At 47.3% G+C, this 18,540-nt stretch overlaps 1 protein-coding gene across 4 annotated transcripts in view; it reads right to left on the bottom strand.

The window, feature by feature from the left end:
• The window catches only part of USP25 (ubiquitin specific peptidase 25), a 225,733-nt gene that overhangs the window by 61,228 nt on the left and 145,965 nt on the right, over positions 1–18,540 (bottom strand). For all 4 annotated transcript variants that reach the window (XM_063956354.1, XM_063956356.1, XM_063956357.1 and 1 more), the window contains 3 exons: positions 16,165–16,302; positions 14,521–14,597; positions 5,101–5,174 (listed from right to left, as the gene is read on the bottom strand). In XM_063956354.1, the coding sequence (XP_063812424.1) occupies positions 5,101–5,174; positions 14,521–14,597; positions 16,165–16,302 (289 nt within the window). The remainder of the gene's footprint in view (positions 1–5,100; positions 5,175–14,520; positions 14,598–16,164; positions 16,303–18,540) is intronic.

Here is an 18,540-nt window from a genome sequence, read left to right as displayed (position 1 = left end):
CAGCGTGCAATAGACTGTTTTGAAGCAGGATGACCAATTTTGTTGGAAGCATACAAGACAAACAGCGCCTCAGTTTTCCTAGCAACAGCTGTCCTAGTGACGTAGATCTTCAACGCTCTTACAACATCCAGAGATTTTGGAATCGCCACAGCTTCCGTAGCCACCGGGACCACAATAGGTTGGTTAATGTGAAATGAAGAAACCACCTTTGGCAGAAATTGTTGACGAGTCCTCAATTCCGCCCTATCCGAATGAAAAATAAAGTACGGGCTCTTATGAGATAAGGCCGCCAACTCTGACACCCGCCTGGCAGACGCCAGTGCCAATAGCATAACTACCTTCCAAGTGAGAAATTTCAACTCAACCTTATGCAAAGGTTCAAACCAGGAAGACATGAGAAACCGTAAGACTACATCAAGGTCCCATGGAGCTACAGGAGGCACAAACGGAGGGTTGATATGCATTACTCCTTTCACAAAAGTCTGAACCTCTGGGAGGACAGCTAACTCTTTTTGAAAGAAGATAGACAAAGCCGAAATCTGCACTTTGATGGAACCCAATTTCAGGCCTGCATCTACTCCCGCCTGTAAAAAGTGGAGAAAGCGACCCAAGTGAAAATCTTCCGCAGAAGCCATTTTAGACTCACACCAGGAAACATACTTTCTCCAAATACAGTGATAATACTTCGCCGTAACATCCTTCCTAGCCTTAATGAGAGTTGGAATGACCTCCCTGGGAATACCCTTACGAGCTAAGATCTGGCGCTCAAACTCCATGCCGTCAAACGCAGCCGCGGTAAGTCTGGAAACACGCATGGACCCTGCAACAACAGGTCCTCTCTTAGAGGAAGCAGCCAAGGATCTTCCACCAGTAATTCCTGAATATCCGGGTACCAGGCCCTTCTTGGCCAATCTGGAACGACGAGAATCGCCTGAACCCTTGCTCGTCGAATGATCCCCAGTACCTTTGGAATGAGAGGAAGTGGAGGGAACACATACACCGACTGGAAAATCCACAGAGACACCAGGGCGTCCACTGCACTGGCTTGGGGGTCCCTTGACCTGGAACAATACCTCGGGAGCTTCTTGTTGAGACGAGACGCCATCATGTCGATCAACGGAATTCCCCAACGTTTTGTCACCTCTGCAAATACCTCTTGGTGAAGAGCCCACTCTCCCGGATAGAGATCGTGTCTGCTGAGGAAATCTGCTTCCCAGTTGTCCACTCCCGGTAGGAAGACTGCTGACAGGGCGCTCACGTGTTGTTCCGCCCAGCGAAGGATTCTTGTGGCCTCCGCCATTGCCGCTCTGCTCCTTGTTCCGCCTTGACGGTTTATATGCGCCACCGCTGTGATGTTGTCTGACTGTACCAGGACAGGTCGACCCTGAAGAAGGCTTCTTGCTTGCAGCAGGCCGTTGTAAATGGCTCTTAACTCGAGAACATTTATGTGGAGACAGGCTTCCTGGAGCGACCATTTCCCCTGGAAGTTTCTTCCTTAGGTGACTGCGCCCCAGCCCTGGAGACTTGCATCTGTTGTTAGAAGCACCCAATCCTGGATACCGAACCGGCGTCCCCCTAGGAGGTGATGATCTTGTAGCCACCACAGGAGAGAAATTCTGGCTCTGGGAGATAGACTTATCTTCCGGTGCATGTGCAGGTGAGACCCGGACCATTTGCTCAGCAAGTCCCACTGAAACACCCGGGCATGAAACCTGCCAAATGGAATGGCTTCGTACGCCGCAACCATCTTCCCCAGAACCCGAGTACAGTGATGGATTGACACACTCGTCGGCCTCAGAAGTTCCCTGACCATCGCCTGCAGTTCCAGAGCCTTTTCTTCTGGAAGAAATACTTTCTGTAAATCCGTGTCCAGAATCATGCCCAGAAAAGGCAGCCGAGTGGTCGGAATCAACTGAGATTTTGGCAAATTGAGTACCCAACCGTGCTGTCGTAGAACCGACAGTGACATATCTACACTTCTCATCAACCTTTCCTTGGACCTCGCCTTTATCAGGAGATCGTCCAAGTACGGGATAATTGTAACCCCTTGTTTGCGAAGGAGAACCATAATTTCCGCCATGACTTTGGTGAAAATCCTCGGAGCCGTGGAGAGCCCAAACGGCAACGTCTGAAATTGGTAATGAGAATACTGTATCGCAAACCTGAGGAAGGCCTGATGCGAAGGATATATCGGGACATGTAAGTAGGCATCCTTTATGTCGACTGACGCCATAAAATCCCCCCCTTCCAGGCTGGCAATTACCGCTCAAAGGGATTCCATATTGAACTTTAAAACTTTCAAGTATGGATTGAGGGATTTTAGATTCAGAATTGGTCTGTCCGAACCGTCTGGTTTCGGCACAACAAAGAGGCTCGAGTAGAACCCCTCCCCCCGCTGGGACGAGGGAATGGGAACAATGACCCTCTGTAGACACAATTTTTGAATTGCTGCCAGCACCACCTCCCTGTCCGGAAGAGCTACTGGTAATGCCGAAATGAAGAACCGGTGAGGGGGTATCTCCTGAAACTCCAGTTTGTATCCCTGAGACACAATCTCTAGGACCCAAGGATCCAGGTCTGATTGAATCCAGACCTGACTGAATATTCGTAGACGGCCCCCCACCGGTCCGGACTCCCCCAGGGAAGCCCCAGCATCATGCGGTGGACTTGGTAGCAGCAGGGGAGGACTTTTGGTCCTGGGCGCCTGAGCCTGCAGGAGGTTTCCTTCCCCTTCTAACTTTTGAAGCGAGGAAGGACGAACCTTTTCCACGCCTGTATTTATTTTGATGAAAGGACTGCATTTGCTGATGTGGTGCCTTTTTCTGTTGTGTGGGAACATAAGGAAGAAAATAGGACTTACCCGCAGTCGCGGTCGAGACCAGGTCAGCCAAGCCGTCCCCAAACAAGACAGTACCTTTGAAGGGTAACGCTTCCATAGCCCTCTTGGAGTCGGCATCAGCGTTCCATTGATGGATCCACAACGCCCTCCTGGCTGATATCGACATGGCATTGGTTCTTGAACCCAAGAGACAGACGTCCCTCGCCGCATCCTTCAGGTAATCTGCAGCGTCCTTGATATAACCGAGAGTCAAAAGGACATTATCTTTATCAAGGGTATCCATATCATTAGCTAAATTCTCAGCCCATTTAGCAATAGCACTACTCACCCATACCGACGCCACAGCAGGTCTGAGCAAAGCACCCGTATTAGCGAAAATGGACTTCAGAGACGTCTCCAGCTTGCGATCCGCCGGATCCTTGAGAGCTGCAGTGTCAGGGGACGGAGGTGCCACTTTCTTAGTGAAACGAGATAGAGCTTTGTCAACATTTGGAGACGCCTCCCATTTTTCCCTGTCATCAGAGGGGAAAGGATACGCCATGTAAATTCTCTTGGGAATCTGCCACCTCTTATCCGGCGACTCCAAAGCCTCTTTACAAAGAGTATTCATTTCATGAGAGGGGGGAAACTTCACCTCAGGTTTTTTCCCTTGAACAAGCAAATCCTTGTTTCCTGTACCGCAGGTTCATCAGAAATGTGTAAAACATCTTTTATAGCCACAATCATGTACTGAATACTCTTAACTAACCGTGGATGTAAAGCAGCCTCAGTGAAATCGACATCGGAATCAGGGTCTGAACCTGAGACAAAGCCTCTTCCATGGACTTTTTCCACACCTGCGTCTGTGACTCAGACTTATCTAACCTCTTTGATAAAGAAGCAACATTCGAATTTATAGTATTGAGCAATGCGAGTAAATCAGGTGTCGGCTGCGTCGCCAGTCCCAAATCTAGCCCCGCATCCGCTCCCCCAATAACCTCCTCTGGTGAATAACATTCAGCCTCAGACATGCCGACACGTAGTACCGACACACAACAACACACAGAACGTCCCAGTTAGGTGACAGGCCCACAATAAAGCCCAGATAGAGGACACAGAGGGAGTATGCCAGCTCACACCCCAGCGCCCATATATCCCAAGAAAAGATATATGTACCCAGCGCTGCTTTGTAATGATAATAAGCAACACACTGCGCCCCCCCCCTTCTGAATAGCTCCCCGTTACTTGTCTGAGGAATGTGGAGGTCCCGGCAGCGTCTCCCTTCAGCCGCGTGTTGAAGGAGAAGATGGCGCCTGTGAGCCGCAGGATGAAGCTCCGCCCCCTTCCCGGCGCGCTTCGGCCCGCCAAATTTAAAAATGAAAAATGCCGGCGGGGGTTTCGGGAAACGGTGCCGAGGCACCGAAAAGCTCTCTGCCAGCCCCAAAACTCCAGTAACATGCTGCCCAGAGCGCCCCCCCCCAGCGCCCTGCACCCAGTAAATACCGCTGTGCTGTACCTTCCGTTACTGAAGTCTTCTGCCGTCCTGAAGTCTTCTGATCTTCTCATACTCACCCGACTTCTTTCTTCTGGCTTCTGTGAGGTGGTGACGGCGCGGCTCCGGGAACAAGCAGCTAGGCGCACCAAGTGATCGAACCCTCTGGAGCTAATGGTGTCCAGTAGCCGAGAAGCAGAGCCCTTAACTAAGAAGAAGTAGGTCTGCTCCTCTCCCCTCACTCCCACGCTGCAGGGAGCCTGTAGCCAGCAGGTCTCCCTGAAAATAAAAAACCTAACATAAAGTATTTTCTAGAGAAAATCAGGAGAGCTCCCCTAGTGTGCATCCAGTCACTCCTGGGCACAAAGTCTAACTGAGGTCTGGAGGAGGGGCATAGAGGGAGGAGCCAGTTCACACCCAGATTAAGTCTTTTAAGTGTGCCCAAGCTCCTGCGGATCCCGTCTATACCCCATGGTCCTTTTGGAGTCCCCAGCATCCTCTAGGACGTAACAGAAATATAAGTGTGCTACGTTAGGTAAAGGAGTCCTTACTTGGAATTGACTCTAATATGGTCCACCTTTGCTTGGAGCTCACCAAATTTGTCCACAATTTAAAAAACCAAGAACGGAACCAGGAAGACTCCTTTCATGGCGGCACGTGTAGCCGGACAATATAACGTAATGCTACAGATTGTCATTTACAGTATTTAGGTGGAGAGCTACTGTGAGTTTAAATCCTTGGTGACGCACACAAGAGAACTCTTTATGCCCTGTTACAAATAAATACTAACCTTCATGTACACCCACCGCTAGGAAACGCCCATAGAACAGCTCCACCATTGGGTTCTTTGGCTTCTCTCCATCTCTGCAAATAAAACCAAACAACGTATTAATAATTTCCAATGGGCTGCGATACACAAACTATGAGGGTAATTACTTAAATGCCTGAAGCTATATGTCCCGCGGTAAGCCACAGCTCCTGGCACTATGCAATTACGCCCACTGTAACCCTGTGATTTGCCCTGGAAGCACTAGTTAACGTGGATTTGGCACCTCAAGGGGGTGCGAGCAGGGTGCATGCTTTAGGCTAGTCGCTGGCAGCAATTGAATAGCTCTGAGCACTTAACCCGGAACCTTAAACCCATCGGTAAATCCCACAGGTAATTTAATTCTCCCTAATGAATAGGAAATCTTGCTAAAGTAATTTCTCTAGTGTGGTTGCTATATAGAGGGAAATATTCAATAGATTATCGCACCCGATCTCCCGTCTAAAGTGACGGGAGATCGCGGGGATGATATTCAATTGTGTCTCTTGTGCCCATAGATGTTAGGTTTAGGTGAACAAACTCGACCAAAGTGTTTGACACGATCGTGAAAAGTGCTGTTTGGATACCCAAAAGGTCACTTTTCATGCATCTCCGCTCGCCACCCCCGGGGGCTGCGAGCTGAAATGCAGGCACCGGCAGCCATCACGCCCGAATGGAGCTACAATTGAATTGCTCCGTTTGGGTGCATCTAGTGGCTGCCGGCTGGATAAGAATTGAATCTCGCCCAAAGATTGGTGTTATTTACATGGTTCAAAACTGGAGGGGGCGTGGTCTAAATAGCACACCTTAAGACTGCAAGTAAACAATGACGTATCATAGGAAAAATCTAAAACGTCTTTACTATGCTCTCTGGAGGTGTGGTATATTATACTCCTCACATATTGTGCGTGATTATTTGTAGTAATTTTGTGTATTATGCCAAATTTCACTATCAAAATAGCTCAGTAATGTCACTATTTCCTTGCTGAGTGACAGTCTGCTTTCTCAGGTCTATTGGCCCCGCCCACAAAATGGCTGCTCCCACTGCTTGTTGGCAGCCAATGCAATTCAAAGGCATTTTTTTTTTTATGTCTGAGAAGAAAGGGCTGAAAATGAACAGCCTGATAAATTTATCACAAGATACAAAACATAACTGGTTCCGATCTCAGTAAAAGAGAAACATCAGAGTTCTCGAATAACCTTCTGTTCAGAGAGCAGCGAGGGCTCTGACATGTTACCGTTGCCTCATTTTCCCTTTGGCCTCCGGTGTAATCTGCATGTCACTAGTTGTCAGGCATTGCTCACAGCCCAAGGGCAGCAATGGGAATATTTACCGAATTACTAAACAGGGAAAGGGCCAATTACAGGAACAAAAGCCATCGCTCGCACATAATAATCCGCTCTCACCTCCACTGAGCGCAATAAAGCAGACAAAATATTAAAGAGACATGTCAGATGTATTTCTGTGACTTATCCGCACAGATAGAGATGTATTCTTCTGCATGCGACGTGACTTTAGGAGTGCGTGTCAAATACTGTATGTTACATGCTTCAGAAGAGCACTGCAAAGCTTCACACGGGATGTGACGTGACACATGCATACTGTAATCTAATGACTGAAGGGTCACATTTTAGAAGGAAAAGAAATATATACAGAAAGCGAAGGTCTCCGGTGCAGACAACAGAGAGCCTAGAGAGCTGCATCAGTATAAGCTGTGTTACAGTCATGTTGGGAACACTTGGGAATTGTAGGTCATATTGAACTATTGGGGTAGATTTATGAAACGGCGACATGGGGGAGGGGGTGGGGGACTGGTATCATAGCATGTTATGTGCACTGATACCACTCCCCCCCCAGTGTGTGCAAGGTGTCTACATACGCTGTAAGATAGCTCACCGATATGCAGGGCAATGTATGAACAGTCAGTGCCACTGACTACTGCAACACCTGCAGCTACTGATTTCGACAGCTGCTGGTGTCATTGCCCATACAGCACAGTAGGCTGCCGGCGCCGGGCTGCATGTGAGATCTCGCACATGTGCACTGGAGCCTGCTGGGGAAGATGCGCTGTGTGCTCTAGCAGCGACCGCCGGAGGGGGGAATTTTCACTCCCCCACTTTGGCATCCGAGATGCTAATACACCTTGGCACTGAGGCTTCCTGCTTCACCTCAGTAAAGAAGCGAAGTAGGAAGCGTTGTACCTGCATGCATCGGGCAATACATAAACCCCATTATCCTCAAATCATTAATTGCCTAACCCCAAAAATAATTACCATTCCCAAAAACATTCCAAGCAAAATTGAAAGGATCGGTGACAGGCCTGCCCGTAAGTTAAGTTGGCGATCACCTCTGCTGACCTGTGTGTCGTCATCCACTAACAAGTCCCCAAAGTAGTCCAGGTGAAAATAACCCACAGTCACGAGGTATCATTTGTGTTTGAGAGTTGCACTACTGCAGGAGACGACAGCCTCCACAGTCCTGTGGGGTGTAAACAAGTAGCAGGTGGAGAGAGGACAGATGAGCGTCAGTTGCCTGAAATGGCAGTTACAGACCAGAGGAGCAGTAGACCATAAGGAGGGGAGGCGTGAGTTGGACCCAGGAGGGATTATGGGAATGGTCCTCTCCACAAAGGGTAACTAGATGCTACCACCAACTGACTGGCCAGAAAAGCCGCTCCAGAGGGAGGGTGACATCTTGAGAACGGCAGCAGAGAATAAACAGTGGTCTCAGGCCGAGACTGGAGTGACACTGATACCTGTGACTGCAGCCACACTGTGATAACCATATACCACAGGTTCTCAAATTCAGTCCTCAGGACCCCACACGGTTCACGTTTTGCAGGTCACCTGTAGATGTTTAAAATGTGACAGTTGGTGATACGCAGTGCAGCTGCTGGGTGACATGGAAAACGTGAACCGTGTGGGGTCCTGAGGACTGAGTTTGAGAACCACTGCCCTGTACCAAAAGGGGAGTTAATACCAAACCCATCTTGAACCTTTATTTCGGACTGCACTCCAACTGTGCCGGTAACTGTGCAGGACTTGAAGCGCTATTCTCGCTCCTACACTAGATATTTACTGTGTACCAACCGGTCACAACGAGTACTCTACTGCTTTATCTTGTAGAGACTATTTCTTGCAAAACTGCTTAATTGACTATTTTTGTGTAGTATTTCATTAAGACACAACTTTGATTCTTTGTATTGTGATTAGATTAGGCCTTAAACCAGATAGTGCAATAAACGGTTATTCTTCTGCATCAGTATCTGTGTCCCTATCTCTGGGGGAAACCTTGCCTCTCTGCCAGGGCAGTGTACAGCAGTAAGATACTTTCAGAAGAGGACCATGTACCCAGGTACCGCCACTCTGTATGCACCTCACCCACTTCACCCCACAAGCCTCATGGTATTACATGGGTGCTCATCTTTGGCCAAGGGACTGGCAGGATCTGTGTGTTAGCAGCTTTGTCATTAGGTTTTGGTGTTAATCGTACTATCCATGTACAAGGCCGCTATCATTCTGAATACTTAATTTAAAAGACTTAAATAAAAAAGGGACACCAATGTGAAATGAAGTTTGTCCAGTCCATAAAACAATGGACAATTTTAAATGTCAATTAAAATAACGGCCATATGTTCCCTCTTACTACATCAGGAGTCTGGGAAGTAAACAATGCAGGTTAAAAATATGATTTTAATTACCTACCGGTAAATCCCTTTGTCGTAGTCCATAAGGGATATTGGGGAATCTAGGACGATGGGTATAGACGGGGTCCAAAGGAGCCAGTGAACTTTAAATTTCTTCAACTGGGTGTGCAGTTATAGGTAAAAACATGCCCGAAGGAGAAAGGACATATATGAGAGAAGGAAATATGATAACAAAGAGTGGTGAGATTTACACACCAGCACACCACTAACATATAACAACCAGCAACGGCTGAACAGGTAACCATATAACAAGAACCTGCAGAAAAGTCAACGCACTGATGCGGGCGCTCAATATCCCTTATGGACTACGAGAAAAGGATTTACTGGTAGGTAATTAAAATCCTATTTTCTCTAGCATCCATAAGGGACATTCGGGAATCTAGTACGATGGGGATGTCCCAAAGCTTCCGGAATGGGCAGGAACGTGCGGAGACTTCTGCAGCACCGCCTGCCCAAACTGGGTATCCTCTTTGGCCAGGGTATCAAACTGGTAGAACTTCACAAAGGTGTTCTTACCCGACCAGGTAGCAGCTCGGCATAGTTGCAAGGCCAAGATGCCCAGGAAGAACCCACTGATTGTGTAGAGTGGGCCTTCAGAGACTGAGGAACAGGTAAAGCTGCCGACACATAGGCCTGTTGGATAGTAAGCCTAATTCAACGAGCAATGGACTGCTTTGAAACAGGACAACCCTTTTTCTGTGCATCATAAAGCATGAACAAAGAATCTGTCTTTCTGATCCGAGCTGATCTCGTGACATAGATCTTCAAGGCTCGCACAGCATGCAATGCCTCCAGAAGAGCAGAAGTGCCAGAACTGGACAGAATCACAATAGGCTGATTCAAGTGAAACGCAGAGACAACCTTAGGCAGGAACTGCTGTCTAGTGCGGAGCTCTGCTCTATCCTCGTAAAAGACCAAGTAGGGACTTTTACACGACAAGGACCCCAGTTCTGAGACACGTCGAGCAGAAGCCAGGGCCAGTAACATCACCATTTTCCACATGAGGTACTTGTCTTCTACCATCATCAGAGGTTCAAACCAGGAGGACTGTAGAAATTCCAACACTACATTCAGATCCTAGGGTGCCAAAGGCGGCACAAAAGGAGGTTGTATGTGGAGTACCCATTGCAAGAAGGTCTGAACTTCTGGAAACACTGTCAATTTCTTCTGGAAGAAAATGGAGAGGGCTGAAATCTGGACGTAAGCCCTTATCAACACCAGCCTGCAGGAAATGTAAGAAACGTCCCAAGTGAAACTCAGTAGGCGGATACATGCATTCCTCACACCAAGAGACATATCTCCTCCAGATATGATGATAGTGTGTTGACGTCACAGGTTTCCTGGCCTGAACCATGGTAGCAATAACCTTGTTGGAATGGCCATTGTGAGCTAGGATGTTCCGCTAAACCTCCATGTCGTCAAACAAAGTCACCGTAAGTCCAGGTAGACGAACGGTCCTTGTTGAAGAAGATCGCTTCTTAGTGGTAGAAACCAAGGTTCTTCCACGGACATGTCCAGAATATCCGCATACCACGCCCTCCGAGGCCAATCCGGGGCAATCAGAATTGCCTGGACACCTTGATTCCTGATTCACTTTAACACCCTTGGGAGCAATGGAATCGGAGGAAGCAGGTAGACCAGCCCGTAAGGCCAAGGCGACGCCAGTGCATCCACTGCACTCGCACGAGGGTCCCTGGTTCGTGAGCAATACCAAGGAAGTTTCTTGTTGAGACGAAAAGCCATCATATCTATTTGTGGGCAACCCCACCGGTCGATGATCTGCTGAAACACCAGATGGTGGAGCCCCCACTCCCCTGGGTGGAGATCGTGATAACTCAGGAAGCCCGCCTCCCAGTTGTCCACACCCGGAATGAAGATTGACGACATTGCTCTTGCATTTCTTTCTGCCCAGAGGAGTATCTTTGACACCTCTCGCATGCAGGCTCTGCTTTTTGTCCATCCTTGTCGATTGATATATGCCACTGCCAGCGCGTTGTCCGACTCTACTTGGATCGCGTGATCCTTGAGCAGAGGAGAGGCCTGAAGCAGAGCATTGTAGATCGGCCGAAGTTCCAGAATGTTGATCGGAAGGAGGGCCTCATGGGCTGACCACTTGCCCTGGAACTGCTCCCCTTGGGTAACAGCTCCCCATCCCCATAGACTTGCATCCGTCATGAGGAGGGTCCAAACCTGAATCTCGAAAATCCGGCCTTCCAGGAGATTGGAGGACTGTAGCCACCACAGGAGGGAAATCCTGGCCTGAGGTGACAGCCGAATCATCCGGTGCATCTGCAGATGCCAACCGGACCACTTACTCAGGAGATCCAACTGAAACGTTCTGGCATGGAACCTCCCATACTGGATCGTCTCATATGAGGCAACCATGGACGAACAGTCGAGTAGGTCTGAGCACCATGCGGACCATCTCCTGAAGTGCTTTCGCCTTGTCCTCTGGTAGAAACACCTTCTGGGCCACAGTATCCAGCAACATCCCCAGGAACAGGAGCCTCTGAGTTGGCTCCATGTGGGACTTCTGTAAGTTGAGGATCCACCCATGGCCTGACAGAAGATGGATAGTGCGATCGATATGGAGCAACAAAAGCTCCTTGGATAGTGCCTTTATCAGAAGATTGACCAGATAAGGGACAACATTGATCCCATGGACCCGGAGTTGGAACATCATCTCCGCCATCACCTTCGTGAATACCCTCGGGGCGGTGGACAGGCCGAAGGGCAGTGCCTGGAACTGGAAGCGATTGTCCAGAAGGGCAAACTGCAGGTATGCCTGATGAGGCGGCCATATCGGAATATGGAGGAAGGTGTCCTTGATGTCCAAGGAGACCATAAATTCCTGTTCTTCCAGGCCAGCAATCACTGCTCGCAGGGATTCCATCTTGAACCTGAACACCTTCAAATAAGGATTCAAGGATTTTAGATTCAAAATGGGTCTGACCGAACCATCTGGTTTCGGCACCACAAACAGGTTTGAGTAAAACCCCTTGCCGTGTTGCGGTATTGGGACTGGAACAATGACATGGAACTGGACCAACTTTTGGATGGCCTGTTGCAACGTAACTTGCATATCCTCCAAAGCTGGTAAGCTTGATTTGAAAAATCGTTGGGGAGGAGTACTGTCGAACTCCAGCTTGTAGCCCTGAGAAACGAGATCTCTGACCCAGGTATCCTGGCAGGAAGTCTCCCAGACACGGCTGAAGTGACGCAGTCGAGCTCCCACCTCGAGATCCCCTCAGGGTGGGTGAGCACAGTCATGCTGAGTCCTTAGTGGACACAGAAGCGGTGGACTGTTCATGAGAGCTGGTGCTTGCAGGTTTTCTGGGCTTACCTCTGGTGCCTCTAAGTCGCATTGGAGGCACCTCTGGCCTTAGATCGAAATCTGTGAGACCGAAAGGACTTGACAGACGGCTCTGGATAGGAGTGTCTCGCCGGCGTGGCCCCAGAGGGGAGAACCATGGATTTCCCAGCCGTAACTTTGGAAATCCAGGTATCCAATTCAACCCCAAAGAGCCATTCCCCCGAAAAGGGGAGGGATTCCACACTACGTTTGATTCCACGTCCGCTATCCACTGACGCAACCACAAGGCCTGCGCGCCGACACTGCCATGGCAGAAGTCCGAGCATTAATGTTCCCCATCTCCTTGAGTGAATCACAGGGGACACGTGTAGTGTCCTGAATGTGTTTTAGGAGGGTTACCATAGTAACTAAGGGCATATCCCCCGAGAGGCCCCCCTGAATTTGAGTGGCCCAGGAATGAATGGCATGGGTCATCCAGCAACCCGCAATGACCGGCCTTTGTGATATACCGGCTGCTGTGTATATAGACTTTAGGGTAGTCTCTACCTTCCTATCCCCAGGATCCTTCATGGTAAAGGAGCCCAGGGCAGGCAGCACCGCCTTTTTAGACAGGCGAGAGACAAATATATCCACCCCAGGGGGTTCCTCCCAACATTTTCGACCTACAGGAGCAAATGGGAAAGTGCGCAAAAACTTTTTGGACACTTGGAATTTTTTGTCTGCATTTTTACAGGCCTGTTTGAATAGGTCAACTAACTCTGTAGAGGGAAAGTGACATTAGGCTTGTTTTGTACAAAGAAAAACGACTGCTGTGACGCAGCGTCCTCTAGAGAGAGCGTTAACACATCCTGTATAGCCAGAATTAGGGGTGCAATACCCTGAGCATAATCGGGATCCCCACTAATGGGATCCAGGTCATCCCCATCCTCCTGTATATCATCACCTGTATCAGAGAGTAGTGCAGGTAACCCACATTTCTGTGGACCTGCATGAGAGGGGGAGGGGGCTGTGTAGCATCTGCCCTACCAGCTTGTCGTAGTAGCTGAGTTTTCTGAACATTAGCAGTGAGTTGTGATGACCTATCTGACATCACAGTTTTAAGAGACCCTAACCAGTGGGGCTCTGCACCCTCTCCCCCATTTGTGAAGATTGACAGCATTGTTCACATGAAACAGAATTAGTAGATAATGGAGAGAATCTGGTGTGACATACACTGCAGTTTGTGTCTACCCATGTTTCACAGTAAGCAAACAACATACACACAGACAGTTCTATTGCAAGCCTGCCCTACTGTATGTGATAGGAGACACAGAGAGAGGACACCAGCACACCCTGAGCTGCACAGCCCCAGTGAGGCCATCAGCTCCCTATAACACAGTAACCACTAACAATTTCTGTCCTAGGATCCAGATAATGTACACAAGCGGCTCTCCCCCTTTGCTACACCCTGTACCAGATATCCAGCGTGGCTGAGTAATCAGGAAGCGCTGTGTGTGCTGTGGATGGCTGCAGTAAGCAGAGGAAGGCGCCAAAATGCCTCAGGTCCCGCTCTGATGTAGCTCCGCCCACTCCAATGGCGCCGGAGTTACACTAATATATTATACTGCCAAATTCTTCTTTTTAGCTCAAAACATCACAACAAGTACTAGTCAAGCGTTTTTGTGCCAGTTCCACACGGGGGATCCCCCCGGAGGGCCCCGTACGCCGCGCCCATGGTCAGCTGCACTTTGAACCGGGGGACCCCTACTCACCACTGATGTCACTTTCAGGCAGCGTTAGGGGTGTGCGGCGTGCTGCGGCTGTGACAGCCAAGGCGCAGTGCCCCGCTGAACAAACACCCCTCAGGACGTTGGTCCTGCAGCGGGGAAGCAGCTCTGCACCTCGGAAGGCCGGTGACCATCCCCGCCTAACTCCCACAGTGCAGGTATGCTGTTGCCCAGACAGCATACCGAAAATAACAAACAGAAAAAAAGAAACTGAAGAAAACTCTCTGCAGCTCAGAGATGTGCATCCTCTCCTGAGGGCACTCTTTTCTAAACTGCCTGTGGGAGGGGGCATAGAGGGGAGGAGCCAGCACACCCAGTTGAAGAAATTTAAAGTGCACTGGCTCCTTTGGACCCCGTCTATACCCATCGTACTAGATTCGCCAAGATCCTTTATGGATGCTAGAGAAATAAGGGTAAAAATGGGTCATTCGGGGTAACGGAGAGCTTTGTTGTGCAACTTTAAAAAGCTAAAAGAGGAAATGAATCATACCTTCTAATCAGGTTCATAGCAACCAATTTCATTCTACCCATCGTTTTATAGAACGTACTAAATAAATGATAGTTATAATCTGATTGGTTGCCATAGAAAACACCTCCACTTGTCCTGCAGCAAGCTCACCTTTCCTCCTCTGCTTTTATCTGGAATGCGTCCTCCAGCCAATCCAGCAGTTTGTGCGTGAATTCACTGACATCTTGCTGTAGGAAACAGTACGGAGAAAACAGATCAATGCTGGTGTGGGCCAATGAGACCCTGCAATACACACAGATTTCTTATGCAAGTCCATCTCTCCCCCACCGCTGATTAGACAAAATGCTGCAAAGGACTTGGACCTCAGGGGTGACAATAACGGAAACTCCTTGCTGTCTCTCCCACATGTGACATCTTGCTTTGAGTGTGTGGCAGCGGTGATACATCCTGCAGCGCATAGAGGGGGAGATGTACTAAACCTGAAAAGTGATAAATATCACTGTGATAAAGCACCAGCCAATCGGCTCCTAACTGCCATGTCACAGGCTGTGTTTGAAAAATGACAGTTAGGAGCCGATTGGCTGGTGCTTTATCACAGTGATATTTATCACTTTTCAAGCGTAGTACATCTGGCCCAGAGACTGCTCAGCAAGATCTGTGGGCAGGAAGGGAACTGAAATCTATGGTTCCTGGCACCATTAAACAAATACTCCAAATCTTCAGGCTACTATTAACAGTCGAGACATGCAGTACACCATTTTCCACCTACAATACTGAAACCGCAGTGTGACACCAGCGGACTACTGCCGCACAACTTCAAATTAATGGGCGGTCGGAAAGTGATCAAATAACCTGCTGCTATTCTCTTCAGCACTCTAAAAACTGCCCACAAAGGAGAGCCAGCAAATCAAACAGTGGGGAAGATGTATTAAGCCTGGAGAAGTGATAAATATAATAATAATAATTTTATTTATATAGCGCTCTTTCTCCAACAGGACTCAAGGCGCTTTACAGACCTCAAAAACAATGCACATAATACAGAATATTTAAGTAAGAAAGCAATAGATAAGCCACACAGACATAATAAAAGAAAACCTTAAGCACACAGAAAGCATAATGCAGGATTGGTGTAGGCATTTTGGGTAATAACTTCCAAGGGTTGCGTATTCCACCCTTACAAGGTACCAGGTGTAGCAGCCATCTTGGGCAGTGATGACCCACCAGCCAATCAGCTCTTAGCTGTCAAGTTACAGGCTGCGTTTGAAAAATGACAGTTAGGAACTGACTGGCTGGTGCGTTACCACCTCCCACTTTATTACTTCTCCAGGCTTAATACATCTGCCCCAGTGCAACATACACACATATGCAAATGGAGACAGGAAGTGCGATCACTAATCCCTCTGGCCAGAGAGGATAATGCTCATTCATGCATGACATCAGGTAAAAAGACACTTAAGGACTCATTTATCAACAAATGTTAAAACTTGTGAATGATAAAACTGGTTGGGTATGATAAATGGTACTCCAGCCAATCAGCTCCTAACTGTCATGTGTTTGAAGAAAAAAAAGAAAAGAAAAAAACCAGCTGATGGCTGAAGCACCATTTCTCGTGCGCAACAAGTTTGATCACTTACAGCAAGTTTTATCACTTGTTGATAAAATGGGCTCCTGGCTTTGCTGTGCCTTTACTGACCTTTGACACTCGAAAACACATCATATTTTACATAGACATATGTCCTTCTTCACATATAGTGCAAGTAAAAGCCCCTGTAGCATGACAGCCCCTCTGCTTACCTGTTGGGAATCACTGGATTTGAACGCATCCTTAAGGATCTCCACCGCTCTAGAGGGATCCACATATTTTCTCTTAGAGCTGACCAGTAGTGAGAAGAGGTATCTCAGCTCACGCATGAAAGGCAGATTCCTATGTTCCTATGTTTTGGAGAGAAAAAAAAAAATATATATATATATATTTTTTTTTTTTGCTGTTAAGGGACAATGGGGTCTATTCATGAAGCAGTGAAAAAGTATGGAGAAGTGATCCAGTGGAGAAGTTGCCCATGGCAACCAATCAACTGCTACGTATAATTTTAGAGAATGCACTTTATAAATGTTACAACACTGATTGGTTGCCATGGGCAACTTCCACACTGGCTCACTTCTCCACTTTTTTCACTGCTGCATGAATAGACCCCAAAACATTTAATCATTACCAATGTAAAATAGCAAGTGGAGAGTGATACAGTACCAACCAATCAGCTTCCTAACTGCCATGTTACAGGATGTGTTTTAAAAATGACAGTTAGGAGCTGATTTGTTGGTTCTATATCACTCTCCATTTTATCACTTTTTAAGGCTTAGTACATTTAGGCCTATGCCCTTTGCAGTACAATTTGCAGACCTTTTAAACGGGTGTGGTTCATCAAATCGACAGTATCTAGGTTGACAATGTTTAGGTCGACCACTATAGGTCGACAGTCACTAGGTCGACATGGATGGAAGGTCGACAGGGTTTCTAGGTCGACATGTGCTAGGTCGACAGGTCTAAAGGTCGACATGAGGATTTATTTATTTTTGTGTCGTTTTCTTCGTAGAGTGACCGGGATCCCAAATTAGTGCACTGCATTCGCTCGCCATGCTTCGGGCATGGTGCCTTCGCTCGGCACAGATTACCGTTCCAATCGTAGTCCACGTGGATCGTTAAGTATGAAAAAATTCAAAAAAAGAAAAAAAATGTGAAAAACTCATGTCGACCTTTAGACCTGTCGACCTAGAAACCCTGTCGACCTTCCATCCATGTCGACCTAGTGACTGTCGACCTATAGTGGTTGACCTAAACATTGTCGACCTAGATACTGTCGATCTTCAGACCGGATCCCCCTTTAAACAACATCCACATATATTCTTTACTGTACATTAGCAAAGAAAGCATCCTACTCATAACATAATAAACGTACAAGCATACTCAAACATAGGGGGAGACAAAGCTTGGGGAGAGAAAGTGGAGAGAGATAAAGTACCAACCAATCAGCTCCTAACTGACAATATTCAAACACAGCCAATAACATTGCACTTTGAAGCGGATTGGTAAGTACTTTAGGTCTCACCAAGCTTTTATAAATATCCTCCTTAATACCACAGGTCACTTAAAGTCTAAACATAATACGTTAGCCTTATTATAATATGCATACAAATTGGATCAAACACAAAACTGAAACAAGAGTTTAAAGTTAGAGCAGTTCATGAATACTAAAATGCCTCTCGTTTATAAAAAGCAGACGTTTAGGGGTTAAATTTATCAATTGCTAGGGGCAACCTCAAAGCAGAGAAGTTTCCCACAGCAGCCAATCAGATTCTTTCCATCACTTATTTAGCACAGTCTTTAAAATGATAGCTAGAATTTGATTGGTTGCCATCAATAACCTCTCCACATGTCCTCCTTACAAGTGTTACAGAGGCTGAATGATGGGTGTTGAATGGAGCAGATAAGACAAGACAAGACGCATTTCAACCAGTTCCCCTTTAAAACATTATTGTACAGAAACCGTATCCTGTTCAGTAGAATTATTCCGGTAGGTCTAATACCATTAACAGCATCTCATTTACCTGCAAGGCGATAACTTTCTTAATGCTCCATTTCCAAATGAACAAATAAAACTGCTTATTTAGGCAGAAGCAGCCTCTATTACTAAATGGGTTTGGGATGAAGGAACACCCAACATACTGTATAGGCTACCCATCTATCTCCATCTGTAAGAAAAGCATTTACCTGCAAAAAATGGCTCCTTAATCTATTAAAGTTACAATAGTTACGGTAAAAATAATTTCCCCAGGGTCACCCGACTAACTTACATTTTACTTTTTTATACAGAAAGGTCCACGCTATGGAAGTTTAACCCAGGGAATGCATCCACAACAGTGACACTCACACAAGAGGGGTCTATATACGAAGCCATGGACGGAGATAAAGTGCGATATGTACTAAGCAGTGAAAAAAGTGGAGAAGTGAGCCAGTGGAGAAGTTGCCCATGACAACCAATCAGCATTGAAGTCAAATTTCTCATTTGCATACTTTCAAATTATACAGAGCAGCTGATTGGTTGCTTATCACTGCTTAGTACATTTCCCTCCAAAGTCCCAACCAATTAGCTCCTAACATTTTTCAAACAC

This window comes from Pseudophryne corroboree, chromosome 2, assembly GCF_028390025.1.
Source record: "Pseudophryne corroboree isolate aPseCor3 chromosome 2, aPseCor3.hap2, whole genome shotgun sequence".
NCBI lineage: Eukaryota > Metazoa > Chordata > Amphibia > Anura > Myobatrachidae > Pseudophryne > Pseudophryne corroboree.
This window is presented reverse-complemented; position numbering and strand designations above follow the sequence as displayed.